This window comes from Zootoca vivipara, chromosome 6 (assembly GCF_963506605.1).
Source record: "Zootoca vivipara chromosome 6, rZooViv1.1, whole genome shotgun sequence".
In the NCBI taxonomy this organism is placed as follows: Eukaryota; Metazoa; Chordata; class Lepidosauria; order Squamata; family Lacertidae; genus Zootoca; species Zootoca vivipara.
The window spans coordinates 39,868,346-39,888,151 of NC_083281.1; the positions used below are offsets into that span (position 1 = coordinate 39,868,346).

Below are 19,806 nucleotides of genomic sequence, written 5' to 3' on the forward strand. Positions count from 1 at the left end.
AATTTTCAAGGCAAGGACAAGTTATAGTTTGAAGGATTGGATGTCATTGTGGTTTGTCATAAACCAGGAAATAAGCAATTAAGCAAAACAAGATGAGGATAAGGTAGAGCACATATGGAAAGGTTTTGTTCCCATTGATTTGGTGTTGCCTGCCTTGATCCTTGAAGGCTGAGACATGAAGTGTGAACCATGGTGATAGCACCCCTGTGCTCATTTCCACCAATTCCCTGGGCCTGGAACTAGGAGCTATTACAGCTTATCAAGGAAGAAGTTGTCATGTTATGATTCCCACTGTTTGATGCTTTGCATGGCCTGACCTGAAAGGTCTGGAAGAGGAAGACAAGACACTGCTCCTGTACTCTGAGTCTTTTCAGTGATGTGGAATAATGGGAAGGCAAGCGAGAGGGTGGTGAAAGAGGGCAGAGTAGTAAATGAAGCCTGGGTTTGCAGAAGGGACTGAACATTTGATTGATTATAGCTTGGTGCTTTTGACTAACCAAGTGTCATTCCTTCTTCTCCTGCTCTCCACTCAGTTCTGCCAAGTCACACATGTGGAAATCCAGGAAGGCTGCAGAATGGAATCCAGCAGGGGACGACGTTCAGTGTTGGCGACAAAGTGCGTTACAGCTGTAACCCGGGCTTCTTTCTGGAGGGTCATGCGCTGCTCACTTGTCACTCCAGTTCGGAAAACACTGCCTCCTGGGACTTCCCTCTGCCCTCCTGTCGAGGTAGGTGTGCTTCCCTTCCATTTATTCTTGGGAAGAGATGGTGTCTTAAATTCAGTTCTGCATATTTCCACATCAGTTTGTCTTTATTAAAAAAAAGTCTTTGTGAAAATTGGTCAGCATGTTTGTTTGAATTCCTCCTAAAATGCACACTTTTGTTGCAATTTTGTCTAATATACACACCTCTGCAAGTAATTTCCCAGAATGCTTTTTTATGCACACTTCACATGGCATATGCATTTTTGTATGCATTACATGGGTAGAGAACTGCGTTGCAAAATCCAGAGAAGTGAGAATTTTGAAGGATGACCAAATTTCATCTGCATATTGTTTTTGGAAAGCGTGAATTATGTAGATTCATCTTTAAAGGCAAACTGGGTCATCCCCCCCCCCTAATCACTATTGTTGGGTCATTCCAATGTCTAGGTTCAGACTAACACTGTAGCCATTTTGAAGTTGTTCTGTAGGGAGGGGACAATACTCAAACTGCATTTTAATGGGATGTTTGATTGGGGGGGATCTGTGTCATTTAGTCCAAATTCTGCACCTAGGAAAGCTGAATTGTGAGGCCTACATATATAAACTAAGCTGGGAATATTTGAATATTTTATTATGTATAATTTATTATGTTTCTGCTGAGGCAGGGGGAGGAAGAGAAGTCCTCCTTATTAAAACCACTAGAAATGCTAATATCCAGTCGTCTTACTTGCTTCCACAATTTCAGCTGACACTGGGCACGTAAATATAATTTGGTACCCATAATGGCAACTTGGTTCTTAAATAAAAGGGAAAATGCATAAGAATCTAAATGCTACATTTTGCATTTCCCCCATGCGCTTCCACAGAATTGTGACATAAAAATAGTCCACTTATACTATGGCATATATAAGGAGGGGTTTTTTTTGTGTGTGTGTGTCTGTGTGTCTGTTTTCATTTCTTTTATGCATCTATAGAAAAGCTGTGGGTACAACCATTTGAGAAGAATATTGATAAGCTGAAAGGTGTGCAGAGGAGGGCACCCAAAATAATATAATAATAATAATATAATAATAATAATATAATATAATTATATTATTATTATTATATTATTATTATTATTATATTTATATAATAATAATAATAATAATTATACCCTGCCCATCTGGCTGGGTTTCCCCAGCCACTCTGGGCGGCTTCCAACCGAATATTAAAAACAATACAGCATCAAACATTAAAAAATATGATGATGAAGGGTCTGGAAGCCAAGCCTTATGAGGAATGGTTGAGGGAGTTGGGTATGTTTAGCCTGGAGAAGAGAAGACTGAGAGGCGATATGATAGCCATCTTCAAATATATCAAAGTCTGAACTAGATGACCCTTTGGGGTCCCTTCCAACTCTGATTATATGAAAGCTTCCTAATACCCCTCTCACCTCACATTTGGGACTAGCCAATCAATAAATAAGTAGAAGCATTTGATTTGATACACAGTCGTGAGAATTCTGCCTCCCTCCTCCATTCTATCATGTATCCTACGCGCCCTTCACTCAATTATCTCATATTGATTCCTTCATTGATTCTTTGTTCATGTAATCAATTAGCAATCCTGAGCTGGAGCATAGATCTTATATTTAAATTGAGCAAAGATGGTTTGCCTAGCGATGCATAATCCTCGGTGCTTTCCTTAGTTTAACTCTGATATATGCAGCTGGCTGCATTTTTATCTTGCACTTATCCACTCCTGCCCATTTTTGTTACCAGTGCTCTGAGTATGAAGAGTACGGCTAGTGCAGCTGGGGTGATACCAGAGAGGGACCATTCTGCCTCCTTCATTTTTCTTCTCTGAAGTTAGCATCATCCATCTTGACTCCTTAGCGGAACTTCATGCTGAGTTGGTGCTTCCACCGAGAAACCTTATTTTTCAACTTGGCTGTAGGAAATAATCATTTTATCTCAGTGCTCTGCTCTGCATCATGTTTTATTTTCTTACAAGAATAAGGAGGAGGAAGCTGCACCGGCAGAGACCAGTGTTGTGTGTAGGACTGAGGCAAACCTACTTGCTGGGCCCACAAACGTTAATAGAATCATAGAATTGTAGAGTTGGAAGGGATCCCAAGGGTCATCTAGTCCAACCCACTGCAATACAGGAATCTCAACTAAAGCATCCGGCAGACAACAACACACCAACGAGGACTAATATTGCAAACACAAGGTGCCTAGACACAATTCAGCCTCTTGATAATCATGAAAGCCCTCGCCTCACTACGGTTCATCTCCCCACGGAAGGCAGACCTGATATTGTCACTGCTGAATAGATGCTTAACTGGTCTATTGACCCAGCATATTATGATGACGTCTTCGATGAACCTGGGCAACACCAAGCCTCATAAGTGAAAACTACACTGCCAACAGGCAAAGATGCCCCCATCACAGAAACGCAGCGACCAGGTGAAAGTGGGGTCTATGAACTGTGGGGGACCCTTTTGGGACCACTGTCTTCTATCTTACCGCATTGTGGAATGAATTTTTAGAAGTGTGGACTCACTTTGCAAAGAGGTAACGGGTCTCAAGGCCACTACTGAGACCCTTGTGGGACTTGTTGAAAATGGCATCGTGATTGCAGCCCCTCCTTCCAGCCACGAGAATGCGGAATCTGAAGCCTTAAATGACCCGTCACTGCATTGCATGACCAGGCGGCAACAGCCCCAGCCCCCAGGGATCATAAGGAAGAAATAAAGACTCTGACAACATTATATGGAACAGCTTTATTAAACTTCCAAATGTAGGAAGACCTTGGCTTAGGCCTTGGATGTGTATCCCTCCCAGCCCCCTAGCTGGGGGGAACTGGGGCTCAACAGGGTAAATGGGATATCTGTGAGATGTAAGTGTAGCAGGCAGCGCAGCCCATATCCCCACTCGCAGGGTAGTTCACTGACAACCTTTCAGTGTATGACCCTGTAATCGCCACCATAGGGGGGGGGGTGAATCATCACTTCACACACACACACCCATAGGGAAGAAAAGACTAAAGGATTCCACCCAAGGCCATAACTGCCCAAGTTGTGATGAATTGCTACGGGGAAGACAAAACCTGCCAATGCAGAAAAAATTCTTCCCGGACCTTCAACAGTAACCACTCAAAGACCATAGCAGCGCCCACTAAACAGGAAGAAAAAGTTAACCTGCAAACAAGAAACATTAAACAAAGGGAGGGTGAATCTCCAGAGCCGACTGCCTGGCTATTGTCGGCTCCACGCCCTATTTATAAATGGGGCTGGCTGCACCTCCCAGCAAGAAACTTGATTACTGAGGCTGGGCACGAACCTCCAAAATTAACACTGAGAGGCAAGCCAGCCCCGTTTGTCAATAAGCTCCCTGGGAACTGTAGCACCACATGTGATCCTGCAAAGGGCACCCACAGTATAAGGTGTGAGTGCTCATTATATTGTGGATGAGCAAATGCTGTTTGAGGCATTTGCCAATGCAAGGTTGCTGGGAACCAAGGATTCAGGGCAAGCTGGGAGCCCTGGACTAAACATTATGCATATTCAGCAGCCCTTGCTGCATGCTGTTGCTGCTATCTAATGACTTTTAGCCCACCTGTTAGGGCATAGGTGACAAATCCGTGGGTAGAATCTGACCTACTAAACTGTGGGATGTGGTCTGCCAGGCCACACAGCTTTTATCTTCTGATCCAAGAGCTGTGGTGCTCAGCAAGGAGATCCAGAGATAAGGCACTCTGCCTGCTCTTTAGATAGGAAAAAGAAAATGAAGCATTTCACCCACCCCAGAGCCATGTGGTGGTGCGGGTCTTGTAAGCACTGCAGTCACGGATCATATTGTGAAGACTAAAAGGCAGCATCTCCCAGCACTCAGAGAATTCTGTGTATGTGTGTGTGCATGTGAGTTTGTGTCCATGTATACAATCAAGTGTCATGGCTGCATATGTGTGACGAGTGTGTGTGCTGTATATGTGGATTTGTGTGTACTCTCATTCTCTCTTTTTTAGCCACTGTGGACAACAATGGGAGCGTCAATTATGCACTGCCACCTGCAGCCCATTAGAGGCAGAATTGCCCAGAGAATACTCATCCCATTCTGGAAATTCAGATCACGTCCCTGCATAGCCAGCTCTGAATCTGTGGTTCTCTTACGGCTGTTGATTATTTTTTTCACAGTGATCACGTTCCTTTATCTCATTTGCCTGTTCCAATTAGCTTTAGTCAAATTTATCTTCTGCGCCAGCATTATACTAACTTTCCTCACTTATTCGTTTGCATACCAGTGGGAGGAATGGCAGCGTGCAGACATTTGTGCCACAACCCAGGGTTCCAGTCCCCTTTTATCAATGGAAAAGGACCCAGAAAGTGTGCATGGACAAAAAGAGAGCACCTACTGTCATTTTGCTATGCCAGCCCCAGTGATCAGCTGATTGTCTGGGCTTTCAAAGCCCTACGCACAACACTTGTAACCCCCCATGATTGGCCAAAAACCTATTTAGAGTTTGCTATTGGTCCAGCTAAGCCTTTCTGGTTTCTCTCTCTATTCTGAGCTGTGCATGGTGCTACCAACGTCATTGGTTCTTCCCATCAGAGACATGACCCCTGCTTAGTCTGACTACATTTCTAGAACCCCCTCCTTTCTGACCATCCTAGAACTTGACCTTTTGTTTTGTCTGCCTGTGCATATTGGAATTGGACTCCTGTTTGCTGACCTGCCCTTCCAGACATCAACCTAAAATTAAATGACTCTGCTTACTGCACCCTGGACATGGAACCCATTGTTATTTCTCCCACTGTAGCTGTGCCACAACCTGGGCTAGACCCTTTCCCCAACAGAGACTGCTGGCTCCAGGGCCGTCTTAAGTGTATCAGGCGCCGTGGCACGATGATCTCTCTGGCGCCCCTTGTGCAGGGGCACAGGGCCAGGCACAGCGGGCAGCCGGAGAGCGCCGCGTGACAGGCAGGGACACTGCTAGCTGTGCTCCGCCTCCGCCTGCTTGGCCGAAGCAGCAGAGCAGCGCTGCAGTCCAGGGAGTCCTAGCTGCCGCCCCGACAGAGCATTGTGGGGCAGCGCCTACCCACACTCCAAGTCACAGCGAGCACAGACAGCACTACCCCATAATGCTCTGCGGCACCTCGTTTGCATGCAAATGAGGATTGTGGGGCAGGGCTGTCTGCCACTGCTGCCGCCTCACTTCAGCCACCGCTGCCGGGAAAGGAGCGAAGCGGGCAAGGCGGAGGCGTGGGTGGCTCCGTCTGCCTCCTTGATGTGCCCCCTGCTGGGTGGGCACCCTGGCACACTGCGCCAGTCAGCCCAATGGGAAGGACAGCCCTGGCTGGCTCAAATAAAAAAAGAGTGCAATCCAGTTCTTCTTGGGAGGCACTGTTGCTGGGAAAGCCTGGGGTTCCTCGGACCATGTCAGTGGTTATTTAATTAGAAGATCAGTAATGGTAGACAGGCTTCCCTGAAAGACAGCTTTTCTCCCCCCCCCCAAAAAAAACTATTTTGTGTGAAAGTAGGTGTAGGGAGTGCCAGGTGTGTTTTAGGATGTGAATTTAGTTAATATAGGGTGGCAATGAAGCCAACTGTCCTAATCCACATAATGTGTGAAGTAGGGTATGAGTGGAATGTTTCTAGAATCCTCTGCAGCTCTCAAGAGTCTTTGGATGTGGAAAGAATTCTCCAAAGATTTAAAGTTTGAAAGCTCCTGCCTTGGAGGAAGACTCTGCTGACATGGGGAACAGGGCTGTTAAAGAAAAGAGTAATGGAGATCCTAATAAACTGCTGGTCAATTGTTAAAAGGGCCAAGCAGGTCAATAAGTTGGTAGTAACAGCCTATCATGCCTTTCACTGAGCGAGTCCAGAATTGTCTTGTCATTGACATGGTCTGTAATTTACAGCACAAGCTGATGCACGCTTCCTTAAAAACCCATTGTGCTCCTGTGTCCTGTAGGGCTTTCTCCCAGGAAAGTGTGCATATGATTGAAGCTTCAGTAGCATGAAAATCACCATATAGGGAGAAAGACAGATCCAGTGCCCCGCTGCCTATGGTCATTCAGTTGGAAGCCTCAATACATAAATACAAATGGATAGAGATGTGGCACCCAGCTGTAACCAGCACAGGTCTTTCTGAAAGTGGCTTCACTGTATACAGAGGCCCAACATTTCCCAGGAGGCGCATTTTCGTGGGTGTAGCTGCTGCAGCATTGTCAGCACTGGCGTGGAAGGCCCATTACGCCACAATTGATTCTCGAGCTCTGAGCTAAAAGACGTCATAAATCCCTCAACTGCACAGACTCCCTGGTTGAGTTATGGCTATCATTTGTTTCGTAGTGGAAGGAGGATTTTTTATTCTTTTTTTAAAAAAAAAAAAAAAGCAGGGCCAGAAGCGCGCCAAAAAATGAAAGAGGGTTGCTCCTTTCGCCCACAGCACTGGAAGCTGGCACAAAGGGCTGGAGCATGGGACATCTTCCATTGCACAGTTTGAGAAGTGATGGGTTGGTATTTCGTTTCCTGGGCCAGTTAGGAAAGAAACATGGTAAGAAACATGCTTCTTCTGTCCCTGGTAGCTCCTCCTCCCTCTCCAGGGGAACCCCTGTTCATGTTATTTTCAGAGCTGCTATGTTAATTGTTATGCTTCTATGATGTTGCAAAAAAAAATTCCCACAAAATAGATAAAAGGGTGAGGGCAGGGAGCAAATAACTATGCTGGAAGCAACCTGTCCTGATCACCACTGAGCTAAAATAACGCCACGTAAAATATTTCTCTTTTAACCAATTTTATTGTAAGACCTCGACTAAAAGCACCTTCTATCACCTTCTTGGTTTCTGCAACTTTCACCACCTTTCTTTCTCTACCTCAGGCTTCCTCAACCTCGGCCCTCCAGATGTTTTTGGCCTACAACTCCCATGATCCCTAGCTAGCAGCACCAGTGGTCAGGGATGATGGGAATTGTAGTCTCAAAACATCTGGAGGGCCGAGGTTGAGGAAGCCTGCTCTACCATTTCTCCATCTACCTTCTTGAAATATTTGTCCTCTGTTACCTGTCTTGCCTTTGGTTTTCCCTTCCTCTCACCTTCCTCTCCTTTGCCTCCTTGCATGTTCTCAATCCTTCCTCTGCGATAGATATTTACTGTTGCCTCTCCTCCCCCAACCCTTTCTATCATCAGCTGTCTGCCTCTAGCTTCTTTCCTTGCTCCTTCTTCCATATTCTCTTTACCTTTTCAAACATTTCTCTCCTTTCTTTTTTCACCTTCCGCTTCCTTTTACCTGTCAGCAATGTCTTTCTGTTTCCCTCTCATTTCTTTTATACTCTGCTCACTTTAATTCACCTTATCTGCTGCTTCAATTCAGCTCTCTGTGATCCTTGGCCCCTCCTAATGCCAGCTTGCCTGGGGGGTGGGTGGAAATCAACAGGATTTCATGGGGAGGTCACTCTCTTAACTTAACATAGGTAGCAGCTGTTCTTTGTTGCCTCTTTGCAGGATGCTCGTATTTGAAGAAACTTGCTTCTCCCACTCTGAAGCAACACATCGTTGTTCCAAAACAAGAAGTTTCTTTTCTTCTAGTTTGCAAAGTCTTTCCATTTTACAGTTATTTTTTAAAAGCAACTAAATATTAATACTCCCAAATTAATGCTGAAATTTTAAAGATGCAGTCCTGTGTATACTTGAGTGAGCCCTTTAAAAATAAATGGGCCTTACTTCTGAGTAGACTTCCAAAGGATTTGCTTATGAATTCAATTAAGGTTAAGTAAGGGTCTCCCATCCTGAGGAGCCGAATCTCACCTACCTTTCCTGCACCCCCCCCCAACCTGCCATCTTTTATGGATGCTCTCCCATCTGCACTTTTCTTGTGTCAACTTACCTAAAATCAAATGTATCAAAAATAAATCTGGAAAAGTTTCAATGCCATCATAACCTATTATAGGCAGCAACTGTTTGCTGCTGTCTAACACAACTTGCCGGTAATCTTGAGTTAAGTCCCACATTCATTTAAGGCCCAGTTCTTGCAGTGGAGTGCCCATTTGCTTTCCCAGTCTAAAGGCACTGTGCCCACCCCACTCTTTAGAAGCAAAGAGCAAGGGGTGTTCTGTTCATTGGGTCACTGTCTTAGCTGGCTTAGCTATGTTGTTCTGCTGTGCCTTCGAACCTTCACCTGATCTGATCTGCACTATACTTATCTGAGCATGAAAGATGCTGGCAGAAACCATAATCCAAGTTCAAGTTCTTCATCCAGCAAGATCCAGGACAGTACAGTGGTGCCTTGGTTTTCGAATGTCTCTATTGATGAACATTTCAGTTTTTGAACACTGTAAGCCCTGAAGTAAATGCCTCGGAAGTCAAACATGCTACGTGGTTTCCGTTGAGTGCAAGATCCTGAGGCCTGTCAGCTACTGAGTTTTCGGTTTTCAAATGTTTCAGAATTTGAATGGTCTTCCAGAACGGATTACATTCTAAAACCAAGGTACCACTGTACTGAGCTGTATGAACTAATGGCCTGAGTCAGTATAAGACAGGTAGCACCTTGTCCTCCAAAGGTCCTGGAAACAGAATTCTAAAATCAAGTGTGGCTGATATGATTGCTTTGCCACCTTCAGTTCGGTCAAACATAGCCATAGATAACAGTGATCAGCACAAAATAGCTGACATGCGCAAAATGAGACAGCATCCAAAGTTACTAGCATCCAAGGGGAAAAAAAACATCAGAATAAAACCATAATTAAAATGTTATGTCTATCAACTTGTTACAGGAAGGAGGAGAAGTAGAAGTAGTCAACAAGAAATGGATACAGAACCAGCCCAATAACAAATATATCTGTTTTGCCGAACCACTACAAAATTTACCCGCTCCCTCCTAATACCTGTTCTTTCCAAAGATCTTCAGCTCTTGAGATATGTGTTGTTTGAGTCCTCTCATGGCTCATTGCCCTCATGGTGAATAGAGATGCCGCCACACCATCTTCCATGCTCTAGGACAGGCATCCCCAAACTGCGGCCCTCTAGAGGTTTTGGCCTACATGATCCCTAGCTAACAGGACCGGTGGCTGGGGAAGATGGGAATTGTAGTCCAAAACACCTGGAGGGCCGAAGTTTGGGGATGCCTGCTCTAGGAGGAGTAAAAAAACAAAACAAAACCTTCTTTCCGCCACATAGGCTAAGTGAAAAACACCCCAAATCCTTTGTTAGTTAGTTTGCTGAATTTAAGCGGAGCTGATGGGTTTATGACTCCACTTGGCAGTTGAGCACAGATTCAGGAAGCCAGCTGAAGGAGTTGAGAACATTTGTAATGCTGCTTTTTAAGCATATCAAATACACATTATCTCATTAAAAGTGTCCTGGTCTATTAGAACTCAAACAGTTGCTTGGAATGCACTGTGCACAAAGTGTGTGTTTATGTTTTGTTTTTATTTATTTATTAATCCTGGGCTCTTGACAGGCACTTTGATATGTTGTAATAATAAGTTAAAAATAAGCTCATCAAATTAGGAGAAATATTAACAAGTAGTGCTGGAAGCTCTTAATATTTTAAAAGGATTTTTTAAATTAAAGTTTCAAGAACAAAGGGGATAATTCTCCAGAAAAGGAACCAGCTGGTTTATACTGTTTTGATATTATACTGTTTTGATAATGGTTCTGTTCAGAGAGAGAGAGAGTGCCGTGGGATGATTTCCATGAAGAATTTAATGGAGAAATGATTTTCAGGATGGAAAATCGACTCTTTAATTGAGGCCTTACAAAAAATAAATCCACATTGTCTCTGAGTCATCAGTATTTCTACTGTGCTGTTTCTTAAATTGTCTGTCAACAGTCATGTCATCCAGGCCTCAAGAACTTGAACTACAAAACTCATAGCCTTGGGTGAGTTATCTGGGACCATGTGTGGTTAGACCTCAAAGCACTCTTCAGATGTGGAAAGGAATGCTGCTGCACAACAACTCCAGCAACTGACCTTAGGAATCCTAAGATGGAAACAACACACTCCAATTCTGGATTTTGAGAATGATCACCACACAACTTTGGCCTGATCATGATATCACAAGTACCGGAAAGTTAGTCTGATTTACCCAAATGAGGATGCTGGAAATGGTTCGATGAATGCAGAGTGTTATCTGGAAAGCCCCTGGTTTTGAAGAAGATGGCCTCAGCTTCAAATTAACCACTATTCCGCTCAGCTTCAGTGTCTCCCTTCCTAAGTATGGAGAGAATACCACTGGCCTGCCTTAGAGGGCTGTTGGAAGGGTTCCTGAGGTACTTTATGATAAGCACTTGAACATTAAACATACATACAGTAAATACTTCAACTAATTCTGTTGTTACTAATTCTGTTCTAAATGGAACTTGGGCTTCTTGGAAGGCCAGTTAAGGATCGTGGTTGTCACAGTTTAACTCTGCCTAGACCTTGAACTTGAGCTGTCCTCAGAGGAGGAGCAAGAGGAGCAGGACTGTCCAGCAGATCTCCATAATGCCAATGTTTCTGAGGAGACATGGTCCTGAGGCAGCCCTGCCTCACACCAGCTGCCTGGATTCATGGACTACTCTTGTCTCACCCAGAACCACAGGGGTAGAGGAGGCGATAACCCAGGCAGAAACTTCAGAGCCAAAGTGCCCTGCTAGTTGCCTGCAAAGCTACTTGGGAGGAGGCTGAAGTTTACTGGAGCACCTGTTTGGACCAGGGCCTGCCAGCAAAAGCACCTTCATTGCTGAACCTCTAGCCTTCCTGACATGGGGAAATGGATAATGGACTCCACAGAAGTGACTGAGAAACTCACATGTCCATGGCTTTCAGGCACTGCTTGTGTCCCCCAAGTGGCTGTAGCAATTATTTGCCAGTTTGGCTTGTTCCTTTTCAAAATGCAGACAGAATTGTGATTTGGGTTATTTCTGCCCCGAGTACCAGCTGTCACACACAGGGATGCAATTTGTACTTACGCAATGTGTTTGCCTCACCGGCTTGACACAGTTGGGCAACAGATGGTCATAAGAAATCTGAGTTGGCGTGAAGGAGAGCTTCTTTCCTCCTAGAGTTTACAGCAGTCTTTTCAGACCCTGCTTGTTGAGATGGTGGCTGAATTGTTCAAAAACCAAAATTCTACCAAGTCATATCATAACTCGGGCTCAAAGTGCGCTAAAGACCGCTTCCTTCAGTTGGATACCGTTATAATATTTTAAGATGCACAGAGAGCTTCCCCTAATGATGCTATCTATATACTAGATTCAGGCAGCAAATGTGGGGAAAGAGGTGTTCTCAGTGGACCCCACCTCCTTAGGGATCTCCCTTGCTGGAGCATTTAAGTTTGTGTCCAGCTTTTATGCACATGCAGTACCTTGCTCTGAAGGTAAAGGTAAAGGGACCCCTGACCATTAGGTCCAGTCGTGACTGACTCTGGGGTTGCGCGCTCATCTCGCATTATTGGCCAAGGGAGCCGGCGTACAGCTTCCAGGTCATGTGGCCAGCATGACAAAGCCGCTTCTGGCAAACCAGAGCAGCACATGGAAATGCCATTTACCTTCCCGCTATAGCGGTTCCTATTTATCTACTTGCATTTTGATGTGCTTTCGAACTGCTAGGTTGGCAGGAGCTGGGACCAAGCAACGGGAGCTCACCCCGTCGCAGGGATTCGAACCGCCGACCTTCTGATCAGCAAGCCCTAGGCTCAGTGGTTTAACCCACAGCGCCACCTGGGTCCCTACCTTGCTCTGAACTTAGCCTCAATTCCAGGTGACAAATGATGATCTGTAAGGTTTATTCAGGCTTCTGAGTTCTATTCATGGCTCCCCCTCTTTTTAAGACTGTTTGAAGTATTGGGAATAAGATACTGATGGAAGAATTATCCTGCACAATGTGGCCTAGTGCTTCACCATAAACTTCAGTAAACCTACCAACATTCCAGAAATGTCAAATCTTTTGGACCGAGTGTCTTAAATCGTACCTGTTTGGAGTGGCCTTTGGGGCTGTGGATTAGCTCAACCCAAAGCCTTTGGCACAGATCATGCAGCAAATAATCAAGATAATATTGTGACAATGTGCCCTGGTTGTAGATATTCCAGGACCAAGCCAGCTGTCTCATATTGTTAAAAGGAGAGCTCTGCTGATTTGACCAAGGATCAGACTAGTGCAGGGGTAGCCTGTTGGAGATTCATTCCCCATGTCTGCTGTCATGAGATTATTGTTTATCACATGATGGTGTATGTTTTTATTGCACAGTGGGAAGTGATGAGGACAAGATGTTTGTGTTACTGTGTTTCCAGAAGTGGTTCTATTGTCTTTTGTTCTCCCTCTCTGCTGTCTGATGCTAGAGAGAGAGGGAGCCATGTTGCAGTGATTTGAGTGTATTTTATGTAAATAAATGTAGATTAGCCAAATGCTGTGCTACTGAGTTCTGTTACGCAAAGTGCAAAGACTCTGCAGATCCCTAAGTGTGCTGATGTCTCCAAGGCATCAGTCACTGTGATGTTTGGGCTATAGAAAGCGTTTGAAGCTCCCGAACGATCAGCCAGGAGGGAGAGAACATGCCAGTCGGGCATGTGTCTTTGCCAACGTCCTACTCATGAGTAGGAGCTTCTAACATAGCCAACATGGTGCTCTCCAGAGATTGTTTTCCTATAACACACAAGTTTCCTGACCATTAGCCATTGTGTCTGGAGCTGATGGGAACTGTAGTCCAGCAAACACTAGAGGGCACCAGGTTAGATATCTCTGGTCTAGAGAAGAAAAAACTGGCAGAACCAAAGAAGCAGATGAAAGCTTGTCAAGTCATTGTGGGATAAGGCAAGGACAGTGCAGGGAACAGTGGAGGTTTACAGGTACATTTTTAAATCCCTCTGCTGGGTCTGACTGAAGGCCCATCTAGTCAGGATCCTGTGTCCTACAGTAACCCAACAGCTACCCCAGGCAAGCAGGGCATAGATGCAATAGCTCTCTGCTTGTTCCCTGGTAGTTGATGTTAGCAGCAGGCTGCCTTGACTCATGGTGAACCTAGTTATTGTGGTTAGTAGCCAATAATGCTTGCATGTTTGCTCACTTTTAAAAGATGTACAGTAAGCTCGCAACTTACACTCAGGGATCATGCCTAAAGCCAAAATTGTGCATAGTCAAAAACATGTTGGGTGCAATGCATGTGGGATTGCTGAAGTCTTTTTTCCTGGATGCCTGGCCCCTTTCCACCCCCTTTTATTGATTTATTTTTGGGAATATTTTGCCAAGAGCCGAATGCCGAATGCCAACAAGTTAAATTCACACATGTTGCAAGCTTACCGCATATGACATCACAGCAGCTTCGCCTAAAGTAGGAAGGCAATCTGATGAGCTCCTAATGAGAAGTGTATAGGACTTAGCCTATAAGAGACTGATATACAGTGTACTAAAGAAAGGTGGTATTGGGCCTTGCAAATATTTCCCTCTCTTTAGTTTGAAGAGGACACACAGGGAGTGGATGTATTCCCGTGTGTGTGTGTGTGTGTGTGTGTGTGTGTGTGTGTGTGTGTATGTGTTAAAAGGCTGTTTTGCTGCTGGCATAGTGTGACCTGGAGTTTCCAGATATAGGACTGATGAGTTTGACACAACAGTGCTGTAAATGTTCAAGTGAAGATGACCCATGCCTTCAACCAGAAGTCTTTTGAAAATATAATGACAATATTTATCCTTGGGTATTAAAGCTGCTTGAGACAAATAGGTGTTCATAATGTAAAGCTGGAGAGAGCCCCTTGACGAACGCATCTGCAATGCTGTTCTGTACATTGTAAAGTTAACAGGCTTTTGTTGGCGCCTTCTCAATAAATAGTGCCGCCTTTTGACGGCACTCCAACATCCTAAAGTGACACACTACCACAATGCAAGTCAAATTAATTCTTCATTTCCCTTTATCTTCTTCCCCATGTTTTTTGTCCTTGATCCTCCTACTTTATTTGCTCTAATAGTTTTGTGTTAATAGAGTCAGCTTGTACAGGAAGATAACCTGTGGCAAGCCACGGATCCCGTTCTCTTTCTGCACAGTAAATGCTGTCAGCTTTACTGAATGACTTTCTCTCTCTCTCTCTCTCTCTCTCTCTCTCTCTCTCTCTCTCTCTCTGTGTGTGTGTGTGTGTGTGTTGCTTATTTAGAAGTGGGGTCTGCAGCAAAACATTGTAGTGTGGAGTACAGTATTTTTGTTTAGGATTCCAATTACTCCAGTCTATGAAAAAACCCTCCATTCAGGTTTTTCATGCCTCAGTCCTCATTTCACTGTTTTTGGGTCTGGTTATTTCCCCTTCAGCATTTCTGTCCTTCTGCAAACCTTGGGATTCCCCCAAGCCTGCTGATACCTCTCTTTTATGTGTGGGCGGTGCTGTTTTGGCTACACAAGCAGCAATAATCACAGACTGAACTTGGAACTAGAGGAAACCCCCCTAATATTAATAGTGATTGAATAGTGGTTTCTCAGGTTGAGATGCAAGCATATGTGAGCAAATGCAACCATTCCATTCTTTTATCATCCTTTACTACTCAGCCCTCCCTTACTGCATTCAGGGCCAAATTCTTAATGCTTTGGGGATGAGGCCTTGGGTATTGAAGAGATGATAGAGTTTGGGAGGAAGGGAGAGAAGAATTTCCCTTGACCCAGCCTTGGATAACCCCACTTTCAGCTCTGCAATTCTATGATACGTTTTTCAGTTCTTTGTTTTGATGCTCAGCTCTAACTTGTTTGCAAAACTCCCACCTTCCTGCTCCCAGTCCCTGGTTCAGCCCTCAAAGACTGAGGAAAGTGCTGCAACTCCTGTCTCTGGGGACTGGAGATACTTTGCTGTGAGATACTTACAGAACAAGAACCCAATTAGTATTTTTCAACAATTGTTATCAACTGGTGGCAATGAAGGCAGTATTTTGGGTTGCTAACATAATATATTTCTGAAATATGGAAAGGGGGAAGACTTGTGTTCTTTTCTCTTTTTTAATATGCATGTTAAGCAACGGAAAGGATTACATTTGTGAATCAGTCATTTTTAAGTCGTTTTTAGCCATGGGCTATTATGAATAATTGCCAGTTATATATGCCACTTGGCACATGCACACACACTATGGCATAAGCAACAATAAACTAGATAGAACCAAATATTTGACTGTGACTTGTCAAGAATTTAAATAGATTGTTTAAGTTTTAAAAATGAAAATGTCCAACATGTCAACAAGAGATAACTCAGATTACTAAATTCTTCTGAAATGCTGTGGAATACAAAATTATAAAGAATTCAGCTTGGAGATAGCTAAATCAATCATTTGTCTATTCTTCTGTTTTCATTAATGCTGCTGCTGCTTTGGTGTTTTTGTGTTTTTCCACCATGATGGAATAGTTGTGAATTGTTTCCTTCAAGCTATGTTCAAGCACACTCCAGACTTTATTGCACTCATATTTGTTGTTACTTTTGTGAGCTTGTGGCTGAGAAGGGTTTCAACCAAGGACAGTAGGCTTACATTACAGACAGGAAAATGAGCATGACATCCAACTCCATAACCAGCCTGATGAAAAACAATGACAAAGCAAGCCATTTCATGGAGAAAGCTGCCTTGAGTGCTGTTTATGTTGAAAGTCAGAATATAAACTATTGTAAAAAGAACAATAGTGGTGAATTTTTTTCCCCAAAGCAGAATTGGTTTTTTGCCCCAGTGGAGGGTGGTGTCCCACTAACACACTAATGCTCAAAGCCCCATGCCCGAGTGGAGGGTCCCAGTGCTCAGCGGCAAAGCACATGCTTTTCTTGCAGAAGATCTACAGTTCAGTCTGCTTTGAAGAGCTGCTGCCTGTCAGAGGAGGCAATACTGGACTCGGTGCACAAATAGTCTGACCTGCTATAAGACAGCTTTCTATGTTCTTGATTCCACCCACCTTCCAGATTTGCCAGGTCTCTTGTATCTGTCCTATTGCTCCCTTCCAAGCTATATTCCCTCCCCCTTGCTATCACCTCCAAGATTTTTACATTAAAAACAAACCAATACATCAGGGCAAAAGGTCACTCACATTTCTGCCATGTATCATTTGAGCCTGAACTGCTTGGTGCTAAATGACTGTATGTCGGAGAGAACCATATAAACATAGTATTTCAGCTTTGGCAAACTGTCATCACTTTGCTTTGCCCTCCCATGGGGATGAGCAATATACTTTCTTGATGGCATTTACAACAAAGCCCCCCAACCTTGTAGAGGCCAGAAACACAAATAAGCAGACTAAGGACTCATCCAGCCCTTGCCCTGAAGCTTTCCCCCAAGGAAACCTGATCTTTGCATGGACAGGCGGAGTCCCCCAAACCCTCAGGCGACCCGCTGAGCGGAATAAAGATGCAAGACAACGTGCTATCGGATTCAAATTGGCCACAACTTTATTAAGAGTCAGATGTAGGGAGACCTTGGCTCAGGCATTGGGCATTATCCTTCCCAGTCCCCAGCCGGGGTTCTGGGAGGCGTCGGGGTTATCCACATATATGGGAGTTGGAGCTGGCTCTGGAGAACATATGTTCAAGCAGAGAGAGCCCGCCCCCTGTTCGCTGCCACTGGAAGGGGGAAGTGATGACGCCGATTGGCATGGTCAAGGCTTCCTCCAATACCCCGCTCTTGTTGCCGCAAAGGGGGTGAGGTCTCCGCCTCACGCCCCTCCCTCTAGGAAAATAGCCAAAGAATTCCGCCCAAGGCCTGACACTGCCAAAGTTGTGATGTATTGCTATGGGAAAGGCGAAACCTGCCAATGCAGGAAAATTCCTTTCCGACCCTTCAACAGCGGCCTTGACATACCCTGTTTCTCCAAAAATAAGACATACCCATCAAATAAGCCGTAGCAGGATTTCTAAGCATTTGCGCAATATAAGCCATACCCTGAAAATAAGACATAGTGATAGGCGCAGATCTGGAGGGCACCAAGGAAGAGGCTAGGCTGGACAAAAAATAAGACATCCCCTGAAAATAAGCCACCGTGTGTGTCTTATTTTCGGAGAAACACGGTAGCAGCGCCTGTGAACCTGTAGAGAAAAGGTTAACCTGCAAAAGAACATGAATGAGGGTGTGGAGGGTGGGAGAAGCTCTGTAACCTACGGGTGCTTGGAGGCAAGATTCAAATTCCCTTGTGTGAGCCGGACAGCCCCTCCCCTTACCTGGCCATCCCCTGGTAACACCTCCCCAGGCAGGATTGGACGCTGGGCTTGGGTAGGTGGAGACCCCTGGCATCCTACCTAGGAAGGCAATGCCAGCCCCGAACTACCAGGGAGTCGCCTCTGGGATCAGGGGGCTGCACACGTCCACGCAAAAGTCGCCCCCCCCATTGATGTGTGGAGCGGTCGTTACTGCTGAATTGGAGCAAATGCCAACTGAATTTGGCGTTTCCTCCAATTTATCGCTAAAGAACAGGTTTTCCAGGGAAAACTAATCAGACCTGTGCTTTCTAGGTAGTGGACAAGCACATGTTTGTATGAGCCCTAAAGTTGGATTCTGGAATATGTGTGAAGAAATATTAAATTTGCTTCTAAGCATGCACAGACTGCCTTCCCCACACTATGAAGCACCTCCAGACACATTGTTTTAGAGCAGGTCTTCTGAGAACTTATGAAACTAGAGCCTGAAGTTTGTCCTTAGGTTGTGGGTGCCTAGGGATTGTGGCGGGGCAGTTCAGTTTGACCCATTTCCACATCCATTTCCATATATCATCATCATCATCATCATCATCATCATCATCATCATCATCATCTATGCAAAAATTGGTCTAGGTAACCACCCACTAAGAGTGCCTCAGTATTATATGTACTTCTGTGCAAACCATTTTGGTTGGAGAACTACCGGTACATCACAAAATCTGTAAAAGTGTGAATGTCAAAGGAAGTGAGAATGACATAGGTTCTCCTGAAAATGCAAACTGAATAAATCTTACTTCTAATTCACCTTCATCTTTTGCCTTCAGCTGATGATGCCTGTGGTGGGACACTTCGGGGGCAGAGTGGGATTATTTCGACCCCCCATTATCCTTCGGAGTACAGCAACAATGCAGACTGCACATGGACCATTCTAGCAGAGCCTGGGGATACCATCGCTTTGGTATTCCTGGATTTCCAACTAGAAGATGAATACGACTTTTTAGAGGTTACTGGAACTGAGGGATCCTCCCTATGGTAAGATGATGGCTATGCTTTCTTATATCTGTGGGTTATCTGCCAGTATATCTCTCAACTTTGGTGAATCTGTGGGGAAAGAAAACTCCAAGACTCTATGTGTGTGTCCTTGCAGACTTAAATCAGACATATCTCCCAAGGCTTCCAAAATTTGTCTACTTTTATTGCAGTCTTTCATTCTCGTTGATTCTTTTCTTTTAACACTGTTTTATGACCTGTTTTATGTTTTATATTCTATTTCTGCACACCATGTGGGTATTCTTTGAATGTAGAACAGCAGGTGAGTTCCGAAATAAAAATAAATAAATAAAAAGTCGAGGTATTTAAAAAGAGCATTGTGAGTCTTAAAAGCTGCAATATCTCATAGGGGTTGAGGCAGCCTCTTTGATAGTCTGGGTCCAGTTTTTTTTAAAAGGATTTGTGGGATGTATCTCACATTAGTTACACTCAGAGTAGACCCACTGAAATTAACGAACATGACTAATTTAGATTTATTTCAGTGGGTCTTCTTTTAGTATACTGTAGCTGATGTTGGATACAACCCTTTGCTGTTAGTGTTTGTGGAGTGCAGTTAAGTTCTGATTTTCCGTACCGCTCACATTGGCATACAGATTTAATTGTATCTGTGCATTTATGATTTTAACTCTGAAATGAAATGCAGGGTGTCATCTATGATGCACTAAAGTTTTGCACTTAAAGGGAAGATTTCATGATCAAGATTTGCAGCTTGTTATAGTCACTATTAAGATCTTTTTAAAGCATGCAGTAATGAGAAATATCTAGATATTTTTGATAGCTTGGTTAAGCTTTGCAGCATCGGGCTTCTGTCTTTGATACATGTCCTTTTTGATGATTCCCATAGCAGAGAGCTGGTTAAGTAGAATTTAAAGTGTAGGATGTAACGGTCCGTAACCTTGCTTTTTAGAATGGTGTGATTATTTTAAAATGGGTTGCTGTCTCTGTTATGGGAACTG

At 44.3% G+C, this 19,806-nt stretch overlaps 1 protein-coding gene across 1 annotated transcript in view; it reads left to right on the forward strand.

The window, feature by feature from the left end:
- Positions 1 to 19,806, forward strand: part of CSMD2 (CUB and Sushi multiple domains 2) — a 495,411-nt gene that overhangs the window by 149,111 nt on the left and 326,494 nt on the right. The window contains exons 4-5 of the mRNA XM_035120356.2: positions 534 to 728; positions 18,625 to 18,832. Coding sequence (XP_034976247.2) covers positions 534 to 728; positions 18,625 to 18,832 — 403 coding nt within the window. The remainder of the gene's footprint in view (positions 1 to 533; positions 729 to 18,624; positions 18,833 to 19,806) is intronic.